The 21772-nt window shown below is 43.0% G+C and overlaps 1 protein-coding gene across 11 annotated transcripts in view; it reads right to left on the bottom strand.

The window, feature by feature from the left end:
- The window catches only part of ITSN1 (intersectin 1), a 176454-nt gene that overhangs the window by 108449 nt on the left and 46233 nt on the right, over positions 1-21772 (bottom strand). For 6 of the 11 annotated variants that reach the window (XM_023548435.2, XM_064273215.1, XM_064273216.1 and 3 more), the window contains 5 exons: positions 12702-12841; positions 7853-7952; positions 5339-5398; positions 3647-3739; positions 2666-2729 (listed from right to left, as the gene is read on the bottom strand). In XM_023548435.2, coding sequence (XP_023404203.2) covers positions 2666-2729; positions 3647-3739; positions 5339-5366 — 185 coding nt within the window. In that variant the 5' untranslated portion in view covers positions 5367-5398; positions 7853-7952; positions 12702-12841. Of the gene's footprint in view, positions 1-2665; positions 2730-3646; positions 3740-5338; positions 5399-7852; positions 7953-9232; positions 12658-12701; positions 12842-21772 lie in introns of those variants that run through there. The other 5 variants (XM_023548434.2, XM_064273214.1, XM_023548437.2 and 2 more) reach the window with 5 other exon arrangements.

Here is a 21772-nt window from a genome sequence, read left to right as displayed (position 1 = left end):
TTATGAGTCAGAATCGACTCAATAGCAGTGGTTTTGGTTTTGGGGTTTAGCACAACATGTGTTATGGTTCATGAAGCTTATGACTACTTTCTCCATAACACCTGTTACCATGTAATGTAATTTTTATATTGCAGTTGACTATCTCCTATTAGATTGTAACTTCTGTGAAAGCAGGGGCTTTGTCTATTTTGTTCACAGCTGTATCCCCACCACTTATAATAATCCCTGGCCCACAGTGACATGTGATATACTTCAAATACTGAATAAATAAATATGGAGTGAGGTTTTCTTGCAGTAGAGTATCATACGACTCCTTCTTATACAAACCCTTGCAAACTAGGAACATATATAACTATCATGGATTGAATTATGTCCTCTCAAAAATGTGTGTGTCAACTTGGTTACGCCATGATTCCCAGTATTGTGTGGTTGTCCTCCATTTTGTGATTGTAATTTTAGGTTAAAGAGGATTAGGGTGGGATTGTAACACCCTTACTAAAGTCACATCCCTGATCCAATATAAAAGGAAAAAGGAGTTTCCCTGGGGTGTGGCTTGCACCACCTTTTATTTCTCAAGAGATAAAAGGAAAGGGAAGCTAGCAGAGATGGGGAACCTCATACCACCAAGAAAGCGGCACCAGGAGCAGAGCACATCCTTTGGACCCAGGGTCCCTGCACAAAGAAGCTCCTAGTCCAGGGAAAGATTGATGAGAAGGCTGACAGACAGAGAAAGCTTTCCCCTGGAGCTGACATCCTGAATTTGGACTTTTAGCCTATATTACTGTGAAAAAATAAATTTCTCTTTGTTAAAGCCATCCATTTGTGTTATTTTTGTTACAGCAGCACTAGATGACTGAGACAACAGCATAAACATGCAGTTAGTAAGGGCAGTTATGCCTGGGAAAGGAAGGTTCTAGAGAGTGATCTTGACTGATGGTGTGAAGAACAATCATAAGCCAGAATGCAGAGCCAACAAAAAAGCTTCACACGATTAAAACAGACATTATAAGTCCCTTGCACTTAAAGGCGCGCGCTCATGTACGCGTGAGTTCTTGCCCGCTCCCTTCTTCTGAGCCATTTCCTTTATTTTAAAAGTAATTCCAAAAAAAAAACCCTTGGTTATCTGATTTTTGTAGCTCACAGCAGATCAGAAGTTACAACTAGAATGGCGTCATAGGAGGAGGTTTGTTAGTTAAAGGAGACAGTCTGGCAGCCAACATGCTGACAACTAGGAAAAAGAAAATAAAGCAGACACCAAAAACAGCACGGGAATCTGGTATCATTTAGTTTCAATTCCAATATATCCATCCGCAAATACACACACACGTGTATTTATATTTCTCATGAAAGGTTTGCTACTTCAGAACCTGGTATATGATTTTCTAAACTAAAACTTAGACAGGAAAAAACTTAGATTATGTTCTGCTGACTTGAGGGCCCCAAGGAGCTATTTCAATCATGATTAATTTATATAAAAATTATTTAAAAAAAAAAAAAGGTTGGTCATTTAAGGAGGCAAGCATGTAGCTGGACAATTTTGTTCCGTGGCACATCCTATCCCTGATAATTGCAGCAGCTACCTTTTCAGGTTTTATTTTAGGGCCCATTATGTGTCAAGGCCCCACACTAAGTCCTGTATGCACAATTGTGCTATTTCTCTCAATAACCCTGCTACAAAAACGTAAGTATTTCCATTTTCTGGATTAGGGAACTGAGCTTAGAGAGGGTAGATACATATGCACCAAATCAGAAAGCAGTAGAGCCAGGATTCAAACTCAGGTGTGTGACGAGGACAAGCTGCCCCCATAATGCTAACTGCCCCGGGAAATGATGCTACGGCTTAAAGAACCACACAGTACAGGGAAATGCAGCTTCTCGGGGCACAGCAGAATTTCAGCATGGCTCCCCGAAGTCACGAGCCCAAGCCTATGTCTGCCACCCTTCCTGATTCATTCTCTCTCTCTCCTCTGTGTCTTCAAAAGATGGGACACCCATTTGTGACAAGGAATTCAACAATATTTATAAGGTATTATTATTCAGCATGTGCTACGCACCACTGCAATAAACACCAGTTATTTCTAACCTCTACGAACCTGCAAGTATTTTCTTTACCTTTTATTCTCTGATCAGTGAAAGATGTGGGACCGTTATGAAACAAAAAATGTGAGAGATTCCGATGAGTCTGGGTGACTTCACGAAGGTAAGACAAACTGGTAAATCTAGATTTCTCAGTTCACTTTAGGACAGAGTTCCGTCTTTCAAATTTCACCACTTTTCTTTTTTTGGTTCCACATTAAAACCAAACCCGTGGCTGTCAGGTCAATTCCGACTCCTGGCAATGTTGTAGGGCAGGGTGGAACTGCCCCATGGGGTTTCTAAGGCTGTAATCTTTGCAGAAGCAGACTGATACATCTTCCTCCCGAGGAGGGGCTGCTGTGTTCAAACTACTGGCCTTCCAGTTAGCAGGTGAGCGCTTACCCACTGCGTCACCAGGGCTCCTCAGCTCCGTATTAGGACTCGTTTGAAAGTATTGCTCTGGTAAGATGCAGCAGAGTATTTCAAGCTAGAGATTTGTGTTCTCCTTCTACAGCACAAGAAATCATATTCCCAAACAGGATGGAAAATATTTTATTTTACCTTCTGCTTATGTAAAATTCCAACTTACCATATCTGTGCTAAGACAGGTTGAGGTAACCCAGATTGAAAAAAAAAGTTTCTAGCTTGATCACCTGTAAATTAAATGGAAAAAATTTCAGAAGAAAGCAACAACTGACAGAAAGCCTCTCATTGCAAAATTACAACAAGAAAGGGGCTGGTGATTCTGTAAATCCAGAACTGAACACAGGATAAAGTCAAATGCTAAGTATATAAGAAACAGTGAGATGAACCCATCCGCAATGACTTCAGAACTTAACCTGCTAAAATCATCTCAAAAGGCCTGCCATTCACAGGGGCCCACTGTCTACTTAATTAATCTGCTGTTAACTCAGATGTCATCAGCTCCCCATCAGGACGAAGCACAACTACGGGAGTCCTGAGGAAACTGATGACTCATGTTTCTACTTTTATAAATATTATAAAAACCACCATTTCCAACGCCCGCATTGGATCCTCGTGGAGGATCAGTAACAATGATTTAAAAGAACCGACATCAATGATTAAGAACTAATAAAGAGAATTAGGATAATATATACAAAACAAAATCCCCAGGAAATCCAGGTCCCATTTTTTCTAAAGCAAATTCCTGAAGAGTAATCAAGCAGGAAAGGTAAGAGAAAAGGCAAAGTACAAAAGGAGCTTTGGGGACACAGCAATAGGAGAAACCATTTTTTTTTTTTTTTAATGTTCAGACTCTGTTACATAATTTATTTAACAGTTTCCCAAACCAGTTCAATACCAGAAGTAACTATTTTAGATCAAGGGTCACTGCCTAAAGCAAGTGGCTTGACATTCGTTAAGGGCTGCAAACAAGGTCTGAATATATTATGGAAAAAGCAACTGTAAAAACACAGACCCAAGGCAATGACAAGACAGGTGAAGTGTCCCCTGGATCATGTGTGCCCACCTTAGCTTTGCATGATAAGATTTTCCACAGATACATCTACTAGTGACGAAAAAAACGCATGAAAGTGCTGACTACAATTACCAGTAATAAATCCGGAGGTTGGTTTTAAACTGTGGAACTGCTGATCATGCTTCGCTCTTTCCTCTACAGTAATGGCCCAGATATCCAGGTTGCCTAAAATCCAAAAAAAAAGACGAACAAGTTATTATTCCATGAGAAAAGAAAAAATGCACACATGCTATTTCCGCAGTAATTTAAGATTCTGTTGTTGAGTTACAAGTGGGATGATCGATGAAGACCTATTTGTCTTTGAAAGTTACACACAGAGGATCCAAACAATCTCAGAGAATTAAGATTAAAGCATGCCCCCTCCCCCCCAAAAAAGAGTTGGCAGTGATGGACAGAGCCGGCATTCATCCAGTTATCTGAAAAATATTCGAGTGATCTGTAAGCTGGACACGAGGGATAAAGTGGTGACCAAGGCAGACATGATCTCTGCCCTCACAGGTCTCACTGTCCTGCAAGTTCTAAAGGGATTTTTATTGCTCTGTCAGGATTAATCCCTGGAATTATGAACAGATGGAGCAACAACAAAACTTGTACAATGACTTAAGAGGGGAACAGTAACAAACTAAAACAGGTTAACACTAGTGATTTTTACAGTTTGTGCACTTCTGCACTGGAATCCCACATGGGCTCTCACAGATTTCATGAAAAGGATGGTATTTCAAGCCTCCTTGCTCTTTTCACGATGACTGGGTTAGACAGCAGCCAAGAGGGATACATTAACATAGCACGCTCAAGTTCTCTTAAATACCCTCACCCACTACCGTCGAGTGGATTCCGACTCATAGTGACCCTACGGGACAGAGGAGAACTGCCTGCCCCACAAAGTTTCCAAGGAGCACATAGTGGGTTTGAACTGCCCACCTTTTGGTTAGCAGTCATAGCCCTTAACCACACTATGCCACCAGGGTTTCCTTAAAATACTCAGCAAGAATAACACTTAACTGTTTCCTAATAACACTTGGAAAAACTACCTGAAAAACACATTTTATTCACACTGATATATTTCAAAAGGATGAACTTAAAATTAAAAAGTCATGCTTCCAATCCAGGCTTTGGAAAAATTACAGCACAAATGACCCAGTCACTTCAACAAATAAACTGCAAACACAGGGATGGAGCGGGAGCTCACTGACTAACAGACTTAAACCTGCTCCTGACAAGTCAATTCTGACTCACAGGGACCCAACAGGGCAGACTAGAACTACCCCATAGGGTTTCCAAGGAGCAGCTGGTGGATTCAAACCGCCAATCTTTTGGTTAGCAGCTGCAGCTCTTAACCACTGCATCAACAGGGATCTTAGGGACATACTAACCGATTGCAATGTATACATTTTGTTTGGATCCTCATGTGAACAAGCAAACCTTTACAAAAAGTTGTCTAAAAAAAAACTATGAATAGTTAACGACAGTGAAGAATTATTATAAATTTTTATAGGTGTGACAACTGTTTTTAAAACAGTTCTTATCTTTTAGAAACACATAGTAATTTATGGACGAAATAATATGACAAAACTGGCAATTACTTGAAAAGAATCCAGATGAAACAATGTTGGCCTTGTGTTGGTAATTACTGAAACTAAATGGCCACGAGGGCTGCTGATGACATTATTCTATTTGTGGATATTTGAAATTTGCCATAACACTATTTTTTTTTTTAATATGCTCCCAAAATACATTAAGCAAAGATTTTTTTCTAAAACTTACCACCAAAACGCGTTGGAAACTGATCCATGATTCTGTTACTTTGACCTTGCTAATTGACGCCTGTAAGTGAAACACAGCATTTTAAGTTTATAAAAACTCCAAGCCTGTATAGTGCTTATAAACATGCTCACACACTCTCTAATTATCAGAAGACTGATTCCAGAGCTAGAGTACAGCTCTGTAAAAGAAAGATACAACTAAGGGCTTCATTTATTCACTCATTCATTCTCTGCACGGCTTCTCGGTGCCAGGTATAGGAAGCTTTCAGCCTAGTGGCTGACACCGCAGCTCAGAACAGCCTAATATATGATCAATGTTGTATTTGTTACTTTTTAAGTATACTTGTTCTTAACCATTGAAAGGAGCCCTGGTGGCACAGTGCTTAAGTGCTAGGTTGCTAATCGAAATGTTGGCTGTTCAAACCCACCAGCCGCTCCACAGGAAAAAGATGAGCTGTCAATTTCTGTAGTGAAGGTTACAGCCTTGGAAACCCTATGGGGCAGGTCTACTCTGTCCTACAGGGTCTCTATGAGGCAACATCGACTCGATGGCAATGGTGAGGTTTGGGTAACCATCTATATAACCTAGTCCATCCACATGGTTTGGTAACCATCTGTATAACCTAGTCCATCCACATGGTTTGCGTAACCATCTATATAACCTAGTCCATTCACATGGTTTGGTAACCATCTGTATGACCTAGTCCATCCACATGAAGGTCATGATAACAATGACTTGCTTTTATCGAGCATTTATTACAGGCTGAGCATCATACTAGGTGACTTACAGGTCTAATCTCATTTAATTACCATCACAACCCTATGAGGTAGATACTATTGTTCCTATCGCCTCCACCCCCCCCCTTTTTTTTTTTACCACCTCCCTACTATACATGAGGAAAATGGGAATTGGAGAGGTTAAGTGATTAGAATGATACCACACATTTGGTGACAAGCTGGATTTGGGCAGAGACGGCTGACGCTGAAAGCCATGTTCCACCCATGAAAAACTCAATCTGCACTTCCTGCTGAAAGAGCTTGAGAAAGGCTTCACGTAAAGCACATTAATGTCGGCTCAGAAACCAAACATAGCTAATGATCCAAAAACCTCCATGAGGCATTATTTCTTCACAAATGGCCAGTGTGAAACAGGGCCAGTCCTCTACCCCAAATAAAAAACGAGGATTTTTTCCTACTTTGAATTTCATTTTAACAACATAGTAGATGTACAACAGTTAAAAAATGAGTGTAGAAAGGCTTTAGATCAAAAAACTGACTGCCCCTCAAAGGACCTGAATAGACATTTTGCCAAAGAAGATACACCAATGGCCAAGAGGTGCATGAAAAGATGCTCAAGGTCATCAGTCATTCCAAAAAAACCCCCAAACCCATTGTTACCAAGTCCTTTCCAACTCATAGCAACCCTAGAGGACAAAGTAGAACTGTCCCATAGGGTTTCCAAGACTGGAAATCTTTACGGAAGCAGACTGCCACATCTTTCTCCCGTGGAGTGGAATGGCTGGTGGGCTCAAACCGCCAGCCTTTCGGTTAGCAGCCGAGCACTTAACCACTACACCACCAGGGCTCCTTCATTAGTCGTTACCAAAACCAAAACCATTGCCGTCAAGTCAATTCCGACTCATAGTGACCCTACAGAACAGAGCAGAACTGCTCCACAGGGTCAACCTCAGAGTGCGAATATGGCTCCTCGATGGCACTTGTCAGTAAAGCTCACAAAATTTCTCGTTTTTTTCTAATTTTATTGTGCTTTAGGTGAAAGTTTACAGCACAAATTAGTTTCTCATTCAAAAACCTACATACAAATTGTTTTGTGACATTGGTTGCCATCCCCGCAATGTGTCAGCACTCTCGCCTTTTCCCTTTCCACCCTGGGCTCCCCGTGTCCATTCATCCAGTTTTCCTGTTCCTTCCTGCCTTCCCGTCTTTGCTTTTGGGCAAGTGTTGCCCATTTGGTCTAGTGTACTTGACTGAACTAAGAAGCACATTACTCACACGTGTTATTGTTTGTTTCATAGGTCTGTCTAATCTTTGGCTAAAAAGTGGGCTTCGGGAGAAGCTTCAGTTCTAAGTTAGCAGGGTGTCCACAAAGTTTTTTTTTTTTTTTTTAAGGTTTTTGAAGAGGTGGGGTGGGGCAGAGTCTATGTTGAAACCAAAATACTTCACTGGAAAACAAAATCACTCATGTGAAAATTAACGTGTGTAGTGTTTTTTGTAATGAATGCCCTTTGCTAAAAACTTAAAGACCTGTGATTTCCCAAATACTTTTATGACTAAATAACAAATGAACGTAACAGCTATTTCCAGTTTTAAAATTCATGTAATTTAGAATAACGTACAGTTATTCTACAATGGGAATTCAAAATAAAATGTGGTATAGAATGAACATCAGATATTCTTAAAACTGCCACCCATTAAAAACTTGTCCATCTCTGTAAACACAGGTCAAATTCTTTGTCCCTGGGTGGTGCAAACAGTTAAGCACTTGACTACTAACCTAAAGGCTGACGGTTCAAACCCAGAGGCGCCGCAGAAGACAGCCTGGTCATCTGCTTCCAAAGGTCACAGCCTTGAGGACCCTATGGAACAGTTCTACCCTGCAACACATGGGGTCGCCATAAGTCAGAATCGACTCGACGGCAACCAGCAGCAACAATGCAAATTAGTGTATATAAACTGTAAAGGCCTATAACATGAGAAAAAAATAACAGCTTTCACTGTCACAACTAAAAAACAAATAAAAATACACAGTTAAAGTAGTACATGAATTTGGAATGACAGAAGTAAGCTGTTGTTTCTCTCTACAGTAAAAGCATGTGACTGGATATTCTATTACAACCTTTCCATTTCAAATTCCAGACATGAATCCTTCATTTACTCTGGAAAAGCTTTTACTCCCGTGCACAATACAAAGCTAAGTTGATTAAACGTATAGACAGGCTCGTGTCAGTGATTCTTGTTAACTTGTTAAAGCACACAAAGATTGTCTTAAAAGCGCAAATTTCCAACTCCTTATCTTATTAGATAAAAATTTAGGGGTCCACTCCCGGAATAAGAATGATGATCTTCCTGTGTGGATTTACTGGCATGATCCCTGCTACTAAAGAGTTTACACTTATATGGGGGGAGGGAGGTCGTGTAAGATCACCTGTCCAAACTATACTTTTTATATATGTCAATCCACATATATGGTATATACATACATATACTTAAGTGACAATAACTAAAATTGCAATGAGTGCTTACTAATATATCTAACTTGTGTTAAACAATTTAATCTTATTAACAACCCTACGGGGTAAATAACACTAATATCCCCATCTTACAGATGAGGAAACTAAGGCACAGTTTACACAGTTATTGAACAGGGGAAGAGGTCAGTCTGATTTCAGAACCCATGATATTAGCCTCAGGCTTTCAGGAATAAGAGCTTAATTGAACAACCATAAAGTAGTTAGCCTGGGAAACCAAACCCGGTGGAGCCAGGGAGGTGGAAGGGGAGAGGGGGTGGGGAAGCTTTTCCAGCAATAAAGGCACTGGAAAACAAAAGGCAGGAAGAGGTGGAAACTAATTAAAACAACAACAGTGTCACAGGAGACCACAGAGGAAGCTGAATGGGGGGATATGTTCATCAGGATGCAGCCACAGAAGTCCCAAAAGCTTTCACTTCTTACATAAAAAGTGAAACTCTGTGAAGCGCAAGAGTTCTCATCACGTGGGGGAGAAGTAAGAGAAGCTGGAAGGCATATATTACAAAAATCTAAGCGAAAGCCTAGAGCAGAAAAAAAGTGAGAAAAGGCAGTTCTAACCAGTGACAGGGTTTCCACAAAGTAAGGCAGGTCACCTGCACTGAAAACATACCAGAACAGACACCTACCTATAACGAAGCAAAGAAAGACATCCTTCTAAGGTTCCGGGCCCTGCCGCCTAGGAAGGAGCAAACAGGACTGCTACCCCAGAGGAGTGCAGAAAGACCAGCCAGCCCTGGGGATGCAGAGCTTCTGGGGGAGGATCTGGAGTTCCCAGAGGCAGGAAACGGTACAGAGGATGGCAGCCACCATACAATCGCCTATTGCTTCCTTCTCAAACTTTCCTAGCTGACAGCAGCGCCTACATCATGACTGTCAACATTTCCCCCCTTTAATTAAAGAAGTTACAGATGATCATTGTGGTAAATTTAGAATGCAGAAGAAAAAGTCCATGATTTCACTGTCCAGAAGCTTCCTCTGCTAAATTAACAGCTTGGTGTTTGTCTTTCCTTCTAGTCTTTTCCTTAGGAATGTACAATTCTGTTTACTTCTCTTTCAGACTTCACATTATAATAAATGCATTTCCCATTATCAGTACAACCTTTCATGAACATGCTGCCATACTTATATATTAATTTCAGAGTGTGGCAAACACTCCTCTATTTACATACAAAACCCAGAAAACACAGACTAAACATTGAGCAATCAAGAAGTCAAATAAATAAAGCCAAGTCAACAAAGGCCAAAGCAAAAACAGTAGTACAAGGAAGTTTGAATAAATCTTTGATTTTTAAAATAAAAAGTCCGAACATGTTTGAGAAAAATCTTTTATATATCTTCGTTCCAATTTCAGAAAAGATAACTAATTATAGAAAATCAAAGGAATAACTACTGATTCTTAATTTCTGCGTTTATATTAAAGCCCCCAAAATTCATGGATTTAAAGTAGAAGACCTTTATAAAGGTGTATTTCTAAAAAAGGACAATTTTCCTCTTAACATAATATTTACCAAAATGTCATTTTGCATGTTAAAAAAATATGTTGAAACAGGCTTGCTATTTGACTTCTGGTGTTTTGCTATCATAAATACAGAAAGAGATTATTCAGAAAATATAAAATGATTTTTCAAAGAAACAAAATTAAGAACATGTATAATGAGAGACTTCAGTTCTAGCACACAACAAATACTAAATTTATCGATTTTAAAAACCCAAAATTCAATCACGAGGAATAAAACATCTAAAGTCCAAATTACTAGCATAATTAAAAACCCTAAACTTTGTGCCAAATGATTAACTCTAATTGGTTTTCAAAAATAAGGGTGTCACTGCACTATTTCAGGTTTCCTAACTGCTTGAGAATTTGTCATTTTTTTTAAATATTAAAGGAAGCAAAGGCATATTAAAAAAAACAAGTATGCAAAGAAGAAACAAGGTAATTTAAATATACATTCATTCACAGAAAAAGAACTTTTCAACAATTACGTGATTCAACTAATTAGCAGATTTCCAATATCTCAAGGCAGGGATTAGACTGGTTTACTGGCATAACGGCCAAAAGATTATGATTCTCACTTATTGACCATTTCCTCAAAAAAATCTTATAATCCTTGTATATAAATAAGGACACTGAGTCCCAACAATCAGGCAACAAGGAAAGGTTATAGGAGGTGAGAGGCAGAGACCAAGAGAGCACCTGAATAAATGCTCCACCAGACCTCGGCTGCCGGAGTCATAACCAGAGAACACCTGGTCTCGATATTTAAGAACTTACTCTTGGTACAGAAAGCATTCTGTATATAACGGGACATTTGTAAGTGGATTAGGCTTATACTCTCCCTCCTATGCTCCTTAAATTTACAGTATTTTGGCAGTTCTAGACTGCACACAACTAAATTTGTGTCCCCAAATAAAGGCAAGCTGGTGAGAAGGTATTAGAGGCCAGAAGGGGTAAGAATAGCAGGGCCCTGTTCTTCTTCATATTTAAAATGGAATTCATTCATATATTCATATTCATGTATATAACAAAGCACACAGTTACAGATGCCTCTTAGACATATCCAAACACCTCACAGTATTGGTTTTCCGGGTGTGAAGGATTAAAGACCATGGTCTTGCAGAACATCTTGGTCAATTGGCATAATACAGTTCACAAAGTTATGCTTTACATCCTAGTTTGGTGAGTAGTGTCTGGGGTCTTAAAAGTCAATGAAGTAATTAGTCTACCAGACAAACAGACTACACAAACTATGGCCTCATCTACCCTGAGACCATAAAAACTAGATGGTGCCCGTCTACTACCACCGACTGTACTAATCAGGACCGCAATAGATGGCTCCTGACAGGACAGGAGAAAAATATGGAACAGAACCTCAAATTCCTTAAGGAGAGAAAATAAAAAAAAACACCAGACTTCCAGACTTACCAGACTGGTTGCGGCTAGAGGACTCCCCAAGACTATTACCCTGAGATACTCTTCAAACCTTGAGCAGAAACTAACCCCTAAGGTCCCTCCTTTACAGCTAAGTAACAGACTAGCTCACAAATAACGAATATCACCTGTAAGTACTGTGGGCCTTTAAAACAAAGATGAGAAGGTAAGGGGGCAAGGAAACTGTATCAACAGAAAGGGAGCAACCAGAAGGGAAATGAGAACGTTCACACGTTGTAAAGAATGTAACCAACGTCACTGAACAATTTGTGTAGAAACTGTTGAATGGGAACCTAAACTGCTGTATAAACCTTCACCAAAAACACAACATTAAAAAAAAAAACAAACAGAATTCACTTTTGACTTGCACTTTAACAAGCCTACTGTCTACACCTGCTTCGTGGTGTCCCTTCCTGAGATTCAGACGAATTCATCAAAAATACAGTTGGTGGAGTACTAAAGCAATGAACTCTAAATATCTCTCAGTAAGTTTTGTTTTAAAGTTGCTCAAAAGGTTTAAAGTTAAAGGAACTACAGGACAGGAACGTATGGAATAAAAGTATGGAATTTATAGAACTTTTGCATAATGACACTGATGAGAAAACAAGGAAGGGAAAGAATGTGAAAAGCTATGAATATATATATATAAATAATATATCCTGAAGGCTATAAATATATTCTTATGAATGTAAAAAACATACAAAGTACCCTACTCATATCATGATAATATTTGCTTTTTCAGAGTTGTGAGGGTCTGGTTGGGCAGCTGTTCCCATGTATACTTGCCTTGATCTGGAATAAAAATTAAAACGAATCTCTCACACACACACACAAAAGTCCCCACATCTTTCCCTTTTAAGGGCCTTTGCATCTTTAAAAATTCAAAATTTAGAAAAGTAATACAAAATCAATCTTTCCCTTATAAAAAAAAAAAGCCTGCAATGAATGGAAGAGCCTACAGCCCTGCTCTACAAGCAAGTACTACACCAGATTCCACTCCTGTGACGGCTGAGCACGTGTGTATGAACCAAAGCAGAAAGTCACCCTGTGAGATTTCACAGAAAAGCAGGATGTAAACAAAGCTCTTTTGAAACATAGAGAAAAGGTACTAAAAACCAAACAACAAATGAACAAAGGGACTGACAAATCCCAAACATATGGCCGACCTGATGAATGCTGCACTGTCATGTCAAGTTGTGGGCCTCAAGGGTGTCCTCTGCCCGAGCTGCGGTCTACAAGATCACCTACAAGCGCTGTGCAGTCTGTCTGTGAGCAGGATTTTAACACTCCACGGAGGGTAAAGAACCTAGTGAAGAGGAGAACCTTATTATTCTTATTATTCCTAAGGTTGAAAAAGTTCAAAAGAAAAGAGACACTGTCAAGGCTCAACATGAAAAATTGTACTCAAGTTGTCCTCTAAAAGGGGGCAAGGATTTTTGTTGTTTTGGAGGGCAGGGGGGCGGGAGGTGAGAAGGGGGTGGTCGGGACTGGCCATGGTGAGCCCTCACTGTCAGGCCCAGCTGTTAGCACATCACTTGGCAACACTCATTGGCATCTGGATGGATTTGTCCAATTACTCCTGCATTCTTTCCACAAAGAAAAGGCCAGGCTATCTCGCCTATGGGGCTCCTGTAAGGGAAGGTTTCAAGCTCGGTTTATCTAAACCACCCTTTCTTTAATATCTGCAATAGGACAGACATGATCAGGGAGCAATAAAACCAAAACACAGCCACAACACACAGGTGAAAATGAGAAACAAAGATGCAAATGGAAACCAACTCTCCCCTCTCTGAAACTCTGACTTCCGCTTCTAGATCACCAAGTAACATCTGAAAAATAAGTCATTAACTACCATTTGTCTAGGTGAAAAAGAGTCAAGATTCTAGAGCCTTACAGCTGGAGTCGGAACAACCATTCACAAGGCTTCAACAAAGTAATGGAGGGACTTCTATTTCTTCTAGGAGGATTCCATCTTCAAGAGGGTCATTAAGAATTAGCACAAGGTACTAAAAGCTGAAAAAGTAATTCCTGGGAAAAGCATAAAATCTAAAAACAGCAAACAGTAATTTTAGGAATCACTGAGTAGGAGAAGAGAATCTCCGATCAAAATTTTATTTAAACATAAATGTTAGAGAATAGTTTCAGGATTATCAAATTAATAATGAGATTATGTGTGTTTAACCTGTTTTCAACTCACACACTTTCCAGCACACACCACCCCCTCAACAGAACCTAAAAGAGATAAATGAAGAAAATCGTCGATATTTCACAGGTAATTGTAAACCCGTACTTTGTTCCGTTAAAAAAAAAAAAGGTAGTAAGCCAGGTAAAGGAAAGACAACATATCACCTGTGTAATGTGGGTAAGGAGCGCCTGAGTGTTCAAACCCACCTGGAGACCGGGGACACAGGCTTGGTGATCTGCTTCCAAAAGGTCAGAGCCCTGAAAACCCTACAGAGCAGTTCTACGCTGCTTACATGGGATCTCCATGAGTCACCGTGACTCGACTGCAACCAACAACAATGACCTGGGCATATACATCACTAAAAAAGTGACAATCTGTTTTCTTCTGAATAAAAACTGAAGTTCCAACACGTTACAAGGCACATACACAGTCAAAGGAAAAACATTAAAACTTCAACATTTTAGCATAAGAACTGGGATACCACACTTAGTCTCAAATCAAGGGGATGCAATGATTAAGTACTCTCACCTTTCCTCTACATATGGTATTTCTACGCAAGTAACTCAGCTTCTGCATTTGTTTGCCAACCATGCCCTCCCCGTCTCCTCACCCCACCCTACCCCACCCAACCCCCAACCCCACCACATGCTGACAGGTATTTTTGTAAGTACACGATGCTAATTTTTTTTACAGCAATATTTAGAAAATTGGCAGTGATGCTTATGAAAATATCTCAAGGGAGGAGGGCGTGGCTGGCAAACAAATGTAGAAGGTGCGTGTTATTTGTGTAAAATATACGGTAATTAAACTTGTAGACCCCTAAACACAGCCAGTAAAACAAGCCTGGTATTATCAGTTCACCTGCAGGAACCGTGGTCAAGGCTGAGCATAAAAAAGTTTGAGATCACCTTTAGCTTTAGGAAGGAGGTCAAGAAATTACACGGAAACTACCAACTGTCCAAAATAACATGGCAACCCTGGAAAGAGGAAGAAAGTAGTGAAGCCTCCTGCTAGATTTGAAAGTCAGCTTCAAGAAAAAGAGTGCATCCACCACAGCTGGATAAATTCAGTAAGGACTTCTAGACCTTAGCAAGAAATAAAACATGCCACATAGAAAACAGCCGTGTACTGGTTTCACAAAAGGCTCTACATTTGAACATATACATCAAACCTGAACTGGCCACACGTAAGTCTGGTAACGAGGACACAGCTGGGAACAGAGCAAACACTATCCATCTGACATCGTCATGGATGTGGGGCCACAATGGGCAGCGACACTGTCCATCTGACATCGTCATGGATGTGGGGCCACAATGAGCAGCGACACTGTCCATCTGACATCGTCATGGATGTGGGGCCACAATGAGCAGCGACACTGTCCATCTGACATCGTCATGGATGTGGGGCCACAATGAGCAGCGACACTGTCCATCTGACATCGTCATGGATGTGGGGCCACAATGAGCAGCGACACTGTCCATCTGACATCGTCATGGATGTGGGGCCACAATGGACAACGACACTGTCCATCTGACATCGTCATGGATGTGGGGCCACAATGGGCAGCGACACTGTCCATCTGACATCGTCATGGATGTGGTGCCACAATGGGCAGCGACACTGTCCATCTGACATCGTCATGGATGTGGGGCCACAATGGACAACGACACTGTCCATCTGACATCGTCATGGATGTGGGGCCACAATGAGCAGCGACACTGTCCATCTGACATCGTCATGGATGTGGGGCCACAATGAGCAGCGACACTGTCCATCTGACATCGTCATGGATGTGGGGCCACAATGGGCAGCGACACTGTCCATCTGACATCGTCATGGATGTGGGGCCACAATGAGCAGCGACACTGTCCATCTGACATCGTCATGGATGTGGGGCCACAATGAGCAGCGACACTGTCCATCTGACATCGTCATGGATGTGGGGCCACAATGAGCAGCGACACTGTCCATCTGACATCGTCATGGATGTGGGGCCACAATGAGCAGCGACACTGTCCATCTGACATCGTCATGGATGTGGGGCCACAATGAGCAGCGACACTGTCCATCTGACATCGTCATGGATGTGGGGCCACAATGGGCAGCGACACTGTCCATCTGACATCGTCATGGATGTGGGGCCACAATGGGCAGCGACACTGTCCATCTGACATCGTCATGGATGTGGGGCCACAATGAGCAGCGACACTGTCCATCTGACATCGTCATGGATGTGGGGCCACAATGAGCAGCGACACTGTCCATCTGACATCGTCATGGATGTGGGGCCACAATGAGCAGCGACACTGTCCATCTGACATCGTCATGGATGTGGGGCCACAATGGACAACGACACTGTCCATCTGACATCGTCATGGATGTGGGGCCACAATGGGCAGCGACACTGTCCATCTGACATCGTCATGGATGTGGTGCCACAATGGGCAGCGACACTGTCCATCTGACATCGTCATGGATGTGGGGCCACAATGGACAACGACACTGTCCATCTGACATCGTCATGGATGTGGGGCCACAATGAGCAGCGACACTGTCCATCTGACATCGTCATGGATGTGGGGCCACAATGAGCAGCGACACTGTCCATCTGACATCGTCATGGATGTGGGGCCACAATGGGCAGCGACACTGTCCATCTGACATCGTCATGGATGTGGGGCCACAATGAGCAGCGACACTGTCCATCTGACATCGTCATGGATGTGGGGCCACAATGAGCAGCGACACTGTCCATCTGACATCGTCATGGATGTGGGGCCACAATGAGCAGCGACACTGTCCATCTGACATCGTCATGGATGTGGGGCCACAATGAGCAGCGACACTGTCCATCTGACATCGTCATGGATGTGGGGCCACAATGGGCAGCGACACTGTCCATCTGACATCGTCATGGATGTGGGGCCACAATGGGCAGCGACACTGTCCATCTGACATCGTCATGGATGTGGGGCCACAATGAGCAGCGACACTGTCCATCTGACATCGTCATGGATGTGGGGCCACAATGGGCAGCGACACTGTCCATCTGACATCGTCATGGATGTGGGGCCACAATGGGCAGCGACACTGTCCATCTGACATCGTCATGGATGTGGGGCCACAATGGGCAGCGACACTGTCCATCTGACATCGTCCTGGATGTGGGGCCACAATGGGCAGCGACACTGTCCATCTGACATCGTCATGGATGTGGGGCCACAATGAGCAGCGACACTGTCCATCTGACATCGTCATGGATGTGGGGCCACAATGGGCAGCGACACTATCCATCTGACATCGTCATGGATGTGGGGCCACAATGAGCAGCGACACTGTCCATCTGACATCGTCATGGATGTGGTGCCACAATGAGCAGCGACACTGTCCATCTGACATCGTCATGGATGTGGTGCCACAATGAGCAGCGACACTGTCCATCTGACATCGTCATGGATGTGGGGCCACAATGGGCAGCGACACTGTCCATCTGACATCGTCATGGATGTGGGGCCACAATGGGCAGCGACACTGTCCATCTGACATCGTCATGGATGTGGGGCCACAATGGGCAGCGACACTGTCCATCTGACATCGTCCTGGATGTGGGGCCACAATGGGCAGCGACACTGTCCATCTGACATCGTCATGGATGTGGGGCCACAATGGGCAGCGACACTGTCCATCTGACATCGTCATGGATGTGGGGCCACAATGAGCAGCGACACTGTCCATCTGACATCGTCATGGATGTGGGGCCACAATGGGCAGCGACACTGTCCATCTGACATCGTCATGGATGTGGTGCCACAATGAGCAGCGACACTGTCCATCTGACATCGTCATGGATGTGGGGCCACAATGAGCAGCGACACTGTCCATCTGACATCGTCATGGATGTGGGGCCACAATGGGCAGCGACACTGTCCATCTGACATCGTCATGGATGTGGTGCCACAATGAGCAGCGACACTGTCCATCTGACATCGTCATGGATGTGGGGCCACAATGAGCAGCGACACTGTCCATCTGACATCGTCATGGATGTGGTGCCACAATGAGCAGCGACACTGTCCATCTGACATCGTCATGGATGTGGGGCCACAATGAGCAGCGACACTGTCCATCTGACATCGTCATGGATGTGGGGCCACAATGGGCAGCGACACTGTCCATCTGACATCGTCATGGATGTGGTGCCACAATGAGCAGCGACACTGTCCATCTGACATCGTCATGGATGTGGGGCCACAATGAGCAGCGACACTGTCCATCTGACATCGTCATGGATGTGGGGCCACAATGGGCAGCGACACTGTCCATCTGACATCGTCATGGATGTGGTGCCACAATGAGCAGCGACACTGTCCATCTGACATCGTCATGGATGTGGGGCCACAATGAGCAGCGACACTGTCCATCTGACATCGTCATGGATGTGGGGCCACAATGGGCAGCGACACTATCCATCTGACATCGTCATGGATGTGGGGCCACAATGAGCAGCGACACTGTCCATCTGACATCGTCATGGATGTGGTGCCACAATGGGCAGCGACACTGTCCATCTGACATCGTCATGGATGTGGGGCCACAATGGACAACGACACTGTCCATCTGACATCGTCATGGATGTGGGGCCACAATGAGCAGCGACACTGTCCATCTGACATCGTCATGGATGTGGGGCCACAATGAGCAGCGACACTGTCCATCTGACATCGTCATGGATGTGGGGCCACAATGAGCAGCGACACTGTCCATCTGACATCGTCATGGATGTGGGGCCACAATGGGCAGCGACACTGTCCATCTGACATCGTCATGGATGTGGGGCCACAATGGGCAGCGACACTGTCCATCTGACATCGTCATGGATGTGGGGCCACAATGGGCAGCGACACTGTCCATCTGACATCGTCATGGATGTGGGGCCACAATGGGCAGCGACACTGTCCATCTGACATCGTCATGGATGTGGGGCCACAATGGGCAGCGACACTGTCCATCTGACATCGTCATGGATGTGGGGCCACAATGGGCAGCGACACTGTCCATCTGACATCGTCATGGATGTGGGGCCACAATGAGCAGCGACACTGTCCATCTGACATCGTCATGGATGTGGGGCCACAATGGGCAGCGACACTGTCCATCTGACATCGTCATGGATGTGGGGCCACAATGGGCAGCGACACTGTCCATCTGACATCGTCATGGATGTGGGGCCACAATGGGCAGCGACACTGTCCATCTGACATCGTCATGGATGTGGGGCCACAATGGGCAGCGACACTGTCCATCTGACATCGTCATGGATGTGGGGCCACAATGGGCAGCGACACTGTCCATCTGACATCGTCATGGATGTGGGGCCACAATGGGCAGCGACACTGTCCATCTGACATCGTCATGGATGTGGGGCCACAATGGGCAGCGACACTGTCCATCTGACATCGTCATGGATGTGGGGCCACAATGGGCAGCGACACTGTCCATCTGACATCGTCATGGATGTGGGGCCACAATGGGCAGCGACACTGTCCATCTGACATCGTCCTGGATGTGGGGCCACAATGGGCAGCGACACTGTCCATCTGACATCGTCATGGATGTGGGGCCACAATGGGCAGCGACACTGTCCATCTGACATCGTCATGGATGTGGGGCCACAATGGGCAGCGACACTGTCCATCTGACATCGTCATGGATGTGGGGCCACAATGGGCAGCGACACTGTCCATCTGACATCGTCATGGATGTGGGGCCACAATGGGCAGCGACACTGTCCATCTGACATCGTCATGGATGTGGGGCCACAATGAGCAGCGACACTGTCCATCTGACATCGTCATGGATGTGGGGCCACAATGGGCAGCAACAACTAGAGTCTCCCCTCTAAAACAACCCACTCCTGATGCCAAGGATGGAGTAAGAGCAAGCAGAAACCCAATGGAGATTTGTTTTAATTGTCTGAGTCTTTGACACAAACTATTAAGTATTTGCCCAATCAGGAGAGAAAGGAAATCTGCCTAGCTACTTATTATAAGCTGATGAGCACAGAGATGTTAGCTGCCCCCCACCCCCCTTTAGCCGGAGAGTGTTTACCCATGTGTAAAGAAGGGCAAAGTCCAAGGGAAAGCCTTTGCAGCCACATCAGTGTAAAGTCACAGAGCATCATGAATGGGAGCAAAGGACAATGCAGCCATTAACGAAACCCAAGTGAGCTCTGCTTGCTAGGTGACCTCCAGGACTTCATACAGGACAAGATTTACCACCCCTAGAATGTTTTAGGACTAAAAACCATTCAACAACGTTAGCATCACTAAAACAGTAAATACACTGCAGCTATATAGAAACCAGACAGCTTCAGAAGGCAACAGATACATGATTCAAATTTCTAATTTCACTTCGCTGACAGAGATACACCGAGACATATTTAAGCCTGAGAAGATAGAGAAAAGCTGAAAAAGATCCCGCTGCTGGTCGTCATGACTGCAGGATTCACCCAGTATCTTTAAATGGATTCAGCTGCACCACAAAGTGACAGAAAAGGAAGTCCCAAGGTTTCTGTTAAAGATCACAAATACACTGAAAGATGGAACCAAAGAAAAAGGAAACCCCAGATTTTCTCAATTTGGCACTTTCTTTTACAAAGTTCACAGTCTATTCATAACATGAAAAACACTGTAGAAGCCAATTTTATACTCAAAATGTGTTTGGATTCCAATACAATTAATTTAGAATTCCAGTTCAGGCAAGTTTGCGCACTTGGTAGTTGGCTGCATTTAATTCTAACGTTGCAAAATCCTGTACAGCTATTAAGCTTTAAAACTCCAAATAACATTCAAAAGATTTTGAAAAGATAACTATTGTTACTGAAGTTAATTCTTTCAATATGCACTTCACTGAGTAACATTCATTTAAATGTTAACATTACAAAACTAACCCTTTCATTCTCTTTCTGACAAAGCTTTTCTTATTTCTTTGGCACTCCAACTCTTCAAATCAATCTTAGAAAGTTTTTGTCGAGAAATTTTACTTGGGAATCTGAGCCAATTTACTTACGGTCAACTCGACTCGCCAAAAAGGAATCAAGTAAGGCCTCAAGATAAATAAGTTAAACACAGGTTTCCAATATTACTAACAGTAAGGCAAAAACCAGCCCTCTCTCACACCACTGAATATAAGTCCTCTGGAAAGCAATTTGCTAAGATACATATCAAGGATAAAGTATGTATCGAGGACAAGATACATACTGAGAATCATAAAAATGTTCTTATCCTTGTATCCAATAATTCAGCTCCTAGGAATCTGCCCTAAGAAAATATAATCCAAAATGCAAAGAACCATGTCCAAAAATTTTCACCATGAATCAATTTTTAACAATTAAAAATGGAAATAATCTTAAATGCTCGACAGTATAGCAACAATAAGTTATGGTATATCCATACAATGAAATATGGGACAACTAAAAATGCTTACTGAGGGATTTCTTTAAATAAATACAAAAATAATTATTATATAATGTTAAGTTAAAAAAAACCATGCTACAAAATTACATAACTTCATATGAGGTGTTATGTCAACCAAATTTTTGCTTAAAAAATACACAAAACTATACCAAAAAAACAAAAGTTAGGATAAAGTGTTGTAAATATTTTCAGTAACATCTAAAGCTTGTACAAAGATTCAGTTACTACTTTCAAATACATGGTATCAAATGAGATAACCCTGTGGCATTCCACAGGACTATGAGGCCACAGATGAAAGCTACCAACTCTGACGGAGAAACTGAGAAAAGACACTGCAGCAAAACAGCAATCAAGTGTGATTTGAAGGAGGAGTGCTGGTACAGAAGGTGCAGAGCTTCCAATGATTCGCACCAGACTGCTAACCGAAAGTTTAGAGGCCTGAACCTACCTGACAGCACCACAAAGAAAAGGCCTGGTGATCTGCTTCCATTAAGACTAAAGCCAAGAAAACCTGATGGAGCAGTTCTACTCTACACACATGGAGTCGCCACAAGTCAGAATCGAGCTAACGGCAACC

Source organism: Loxodonta africana, chromosome 20 (genome assembly GCF_030014295.1).
Source record: "Loxodonta africana isolate mLoxAfr1 chromosome 20, mLoxAfr1.hap2, whole genome shotgun sequence".
Lineage (NCBI taxonomy): Eukaryota > Metazoa > Chordata > Mammalia > Proboscidea > Elephantidae > Loxodonta > Loxodonta africana.
Note: the sequence above shows the minus strand (reverse complement) of the source record. Positions and strands in the feature narration are given on the sequence as shown.